At 41.5% G+C, this 5,430-nt stretch overlaps 1 protein-coding gene across 1 annotated transcript; it reads right to left on the reverse strand.

Moving 5' to 3' along the window:
* On the reverse strand, window positions 1-3,336 carry LOC112183323 (probable pectinesterase/pectinesterase inhibitor 34). The gene is made up of 3 exons (XM_024321670.2): window positions 2,194-3,336; window positions 1,442-1,578; window positions 1-844 (listed from the first exon to the last, which is right to left on the reverse strand). Exons 1-3 carry the CDS (start codon window positions 3,162-3,164, stop codon window positions 147-149), a joined length of 1,806 nt encoding a protein of 601 aa, XP_024177438.1. The 5' UTR covers window positions 3,165-3,336; the 3' UTR covers window positions 1-146.
* Between the last annotated feature and the right edge of the window lie 2,094 nt (window positions 3,337-5,430).

Below are 5,430 nucleotides of genomic sequence, written 5' to 3' on the forward strand. Positions count from 1 at the left end.
AGAAAGGAAAACAATGCGACTTATTCTTATATATTGTCAAAAAAAATATAACAAAGTAGAAAAATTATATTCTTATAGTTTATCAAGGAAATATAACTTTCACCTAATTACGGATATAGGACGGATTAAGTAGACTAGTTTAGACTTTAGACCGAAAGACCACCCAAGAATGCCACTCCGGTGGAGGGTAACCATGATGAGCCATATATAAACCGTGCAACGGTGAACTTGTCGGCCTCAACGGTGGACGTAATGACCCGATACCCTGGCCATTTTACACGTTGACCTACAGCCCCTCCCGGCCCATAGTTCATGTATTCACCGTAGTAGAGAGTATCTAGGGCAAAATTGGAATTCCACTCGAGCCATCCTCGGGGAGCTACATGATCCCCAATGTATGATAACATGTACACAACCCTAGAGTACATTTTCCAAGGGCGACCCAAATACGTCGGAAAGCTACCCTTTACGGGGGCAAGATCCGACGCTGCAAGGATCCGGCAAGCGTGGATCGACATCCCCGTGTTTTGATTCGGGTCTTTCCTGTTTTGAGCCGTGATGGTGTTTTTCTGAGAGGGCATTGGCTTGCGGGCGTAGATACTACAATTTTGAAACACCACGGCTGCATTGCCAAATATGAAGTCCACAGTACCATAAATGTCACATTCCCGAACGAACTGTCTGTTGGAGTGCACATAAAACGTGTCTTGGTATCCGATTATGTTGCACCGGTAGACCACGGCATGATCTGCCCCAACGCGGAGGGCGACGGCTTGGTGCTTCTGCGGCCCGGCATAGTTCTCAAACGTTATGTCCCGTGCAATGAAGCCTGCTCCGGTAGCCGCTGTGGACCACCAACCCAAAAGAATCCATTAATCATAGCTTTTGTCACCATCATATATAGGACCATACACATACCAATAAAATATAAAAATCACCATCACCTAAAAACATAAATAATTGACTAATATACCCATCGGCCATTACAGTTTCCCACTTTCAATAATTTATAAATTATTAGTACTACGTTGCTATCTAATATCCAAATCAGTTTTAGCAGGAGAGATTAATTAATCATAATGACAAATTGGAAAAGATTGAGAGTTTAGGTGAAGAATAAGAGAACATTCCACCACTTGGTAATTTTGGGAAGGGTAATCAAATTCAGAGAACATAAGAGAAGAGAAAAATAGTGAGGTTGCACACACATGACACATCACCCAGTTGCATGATAAACTAACATGCCACGTGCAATGATAATGCGCAAAATGACCCACCACAAGAAAAACACAGATAGCTCAGTCATCATTATAACATCATAGACCATATTTCAGGGTATTGAAATTTCCCGAAACATATTGCTTACGACTCAAAAATCACAAGGTAAAGAAATTCCACTTATTAAAGGGGTTGAAATTTTGAGATGGGAGGAAGAATTTACCGAAGGATGCGGTGCGGAATGTGGTTAGCTTTTCGGAAACGCTTTTACCACCGCTGATTATGGTTATACCCTTGCCGTCGCCGATGAACATCAAGTTCCATTTCTTCCTTCCTACCTTCAGATTATCTTCTTCATACCTGAAAAATCGATCCAAATTATTCTTTAGACCTCAAAAGGAATAGTAAAAACCTGAAAAGTAAAACGGGTCAAGTCCATGATTCGCATGCCAGTAAGATAAGTATATTGACCACATGCACATGTGTTACGTACTTTACATGACCGTACGCAACCGGTAGAAAACGACGTCAATGCTCACGGTCCTCCCCACTATGATCCACCGACAACCGCCCATACTTTAACTTCAAAACCCTTTTTTTTTTTCTTTTTTCTTTTTTTTGCAAAATTAAAAATGTTAAAGTTCATGAAAAAGAGTGTCGTCGTAAAACTTAATACTAGTTATTTTCGTAACAGTTAATTGCAATCACGGATAACTCTTTTTGCCTCAAACGGTATTGATATTAGATACACCGTTGGGACTAATTGCACAATTAGAGTATCCTCACTGCAATTAACCGTATCGGAAAATTTCTACTCACGTGAGGTGATCATAGCGGTGAGAAAAAGTGTCTTTTTTCCGGGAAATGATAGAAACCGAATATAAACACCGTCGGAGGCCAAAAAAGCAATTAGCAAAGCAATAGGAAAGTGTAGGGAAAAAAACAGTCCCAATTTTATTGGTCCAGTGGATTTACCTTCCTGCCCTGACGTAAATAACTGTCCGGCGTTTACTATACTCCGGCGCCTTTTTGATCGCCTCGGCGATCGTCTTGTAGGTCCCATTTCCGTCCTTGGAGACGATTATATCGGCCTGTACCTGTGCCACCGGCAAAGCCAGCAACATCCTCTCCTTCTTACCCAACCATCTCGGGAAATCCCGCGACACATCGGCATTATCTCCTCCCATTATATCACTCTCCATCAGCAATCTCCTGTTCTGAATCGGCACTCCCGAGAAGTCGTTACTACTAGTCGCTGTAAATATCGCCAGGCAGTTACTCACCAGCTCCGACAGGTCCTTGAGCTTCTGGCCCAGCTCCTCTTTCACCGGGCCGCTCACGTCGGCGAGGCCCTCCCCGCACGTGTCCTGATTTGTCAGCGCCGAGCTCAGCCAGGTCAGCACGTCCTGGCTAGACCCGAGGCTACCGTCGCGTCCAGGCACAGGCGCGACGGTAGTCAGGGCGCGCGTGAGCGCGTCCACAGAGTCGTCCAGGAGCTCGAGGCAGTCCTGGTAGGCGGACTTGGCGTGTGGGTCCATCTGGAGATACGATAGCCCCGAGGAGAGGTAGAGGGCTTTGCTGAGGTGCTGCAGCGTCATGTTGAAGGAAATGTGGACGAGGTCGGTCTCCGAAGCGTTCAGAGATCCCGGGAAGTCGAGGAGGGAGTTGACGCAGAGAGAAGGGAAGCGAGTCTTGGAGCAGGCGTCAGAGATGGCTTGCGTCGGCTGGCGGTGGAGGAGGGACTGCTTCGCGGCCGGCTTGGATCGGACGGCGATGAGGAGGACTGCGGAGACAGCGGCTGCGGCGATGAGAGTGATGGAGAGAATGGAGAGTATGATGAGCTTTTTCTTGCTTTTACGAGACGGTGATTGTTGCGGCGGGGATTGGTCGCCCATGGAGCGGGAGGAGCCTCCGGGGTCGGAGGGTTGGAGACGGCCGTATCCCATTGGAAGTTCCGGAGAGTTAGAAGTAGGCTTTAGGTGAGAGCTTTACTTGCAGCCAGCTAGCTGAGAATAGAGAGGGGAATTGAAGGAAAGGTGGGGTTTGAGCTTTGAAGATAGAGTGGGGTGATGTGTATTTATATATATGCTGCGTATTAATAATTGTGGATGAAGGAGAAGATGACGGAGAGAGTGTAAATATATATACGGTGGGAGTATCAAGTATGTATGGTGATGGTGGTTTTGAGAGAGAAAGAAGAGAGTGGAGTGGGGACGGTAGTGAGAGAATAAAAGAGGTTGTTGTAAGGTCTGTGTCCTGAGCAATATTAGCTGGCTACTACTTCCTCCCAGTTGATGAGCTCCCACAGTCCCACTGAGTCGTAGACCACAGAGATCCTATTCAGCTTTTCTATTTGTATTTCTTGGTTCCTTAACTAATTGGTTTTTCTCATCTCACTTTATTCTTTTTCCTTTCTGATTTTTGGAAACTACTTCGAAGGTTAAACAGAGACGAAATGTGTGTCTGTATGGAACTTTCCTCCGGACAACGTTAAGAAGAAAACGTTTACGGTCTCAAGTTTGGTTGTATAACTGTATTGAGTGTTTTCTTAATCTATTTATTTGTTTTTAAAGACACTGTTACGAACACTCTGGATCCTTGTAGCATTGCTAAATAATAGGACGTAACTTGAAATTGGACTATGAGTAGTTTCCTACACTCACTCACTAAAATACACCTATGTTTGAACATCATCATCCACTCTAATCTAACGTAAACGAATAATGTGGTGACACCTAAATTTATGACACTTTCAAAATCTATATATTATTGATTTTTGTTTTTCATGAGACTTAAAAATTTATGAGATAATATATTTTTAACCATTATTTGCAAAATCATAGTTAGTTATACTTATTTTTTAACACTTAAAATTTTGAGGGAGATCATGTTCTATTCTATAAAGCAAAATAAGGGTGACATCTGAATATTAGTTAAAGTTGAGGACCACTGGTGCATGCATGAGTTTGATTCTCTTAGCTCTTAAGCTAAGTGTCAAAGTGCTGCTCACATTCTCTTTGTCATTTTACCTGGTGATTCGATTTAATCAAGCTTAATGGTTTTAATCAATTAATCCAACCAAATGGATTAGCCTTTCTGTGAAAAAATTGAGTTTCACTTTATTCATAAGGCTAAGCTACTTGTTTAGTGTGGCAACATTTGTCCCCATAAAATTGAGACGACTAGCGAGTCTAGCTCATTAACAATGGCAACAAGCAAAGTTTGGTCAAGGTCCCCACATTTTGTAGCATGTATTTATTAATATGAACAATGTAGTAGGCCTGGTAGTGAAAGTGAGTTTACCTGTTAATTAACTCATATACATTTGACGTTGTACAATGTGTAACAGGAAATAATTTATAAACCATACACACACAAATAATGCAAGCTAGGTTCAATAACAATTATGGCACGTTTACTTACTTGGAATGGAAAATAATCATGAATCGGAGACAAGTAGAATGAGAGAAGAAAAGAATCGGTATTGATTCCGGAGGAATGATTCCTAAACCTATCTCCCCCCTTCATAATCGAATTCCTGAGTATTCAGGAATCGATTCCTAATAAGGAGGTGAGACCTACATCCATTCTGATTCCTTCATGTGTTAGTAAACGCAGGAATTATTTTACCCGGAATCATTCCGATTCCTTTATGTGTTAGTAAATGTAGTAATGTTTTTACCCTGTAATCATTCATTTTCCTTCCAAGTAAGTAAACGTGTTAGTATAAAAAGATAACAGCGAGCACAAGAACTAAAACTAAGGCCTTATTAAACTCGTAGACACCATCCAAAGACGTAGGCAAAAAATAAGAGTTTTGACGCGTGAATTGGCGAAGTTAAAAACACCAATTCTTGATAATAAATCCTAATAATCTTACATCAATTCTGTAACATATTGGACCAAACATGATAACTAGACATATTCCTAAATCAAATTAAATCTTTTGACTCATAAATTGGCAAAGTTAAAAGTACTAGTTTTAATGGTGAACCACTAAACCTCAAAAATTTTAGATTGACGTTTTATCATATTCGATCAAACATCATAGCCAGACACAATAATTTCTAAATCAAATTAAGGCTTTTAGTGATAGGGGTAGATGTAAGAGGTAGGAGATTCCCTAACAAAAAAAAAGGATCATCGGTCCTATAGATGCATTGACATAGATAGATGTGATCGATTTCTACTCATGTCATGATATTTAAAATA

Source organism: Rosa chinensis, chromosome 1, assembly GCF_002994745.2.
Source record: "Rosa chinensis cultivar Old Blush chromosome 1, RchiOBHm-V2, whole genome shotgun sequence".
Lineage (NCBI taxonomy): Eukaryota > Viridiplantae > Streptophyta > Magnoliopsida > Rosales > Rosaceae > Rosa > Rosa chinensis.

Excerpts from the sequence above, each read along its gene's own strand:
- LOC112183323 (XM_024321670.2), bottom strand. The coding sequence starts at position 3,164 with ATGGGATACGGCCGTCTCCAACCCTCCGACCCCGGAGGCTCCTCCCGC. Across the intron at positions 1,579-2,193 it reads ATTTACGTCAGGGCAGGAAG|GTATGAAGAAGATAATCTGA; the intron begins GTAAATCCACTG and ends TCGATTTTTCAG. Across the intron at positions 845-1,441 it reads ATTCCGCACCGCATCCTTCG|CGGCTACCGGAGCAGGCTTC; the intron begins GTAAATTCTTCC and ends GGTGGTCCACAG.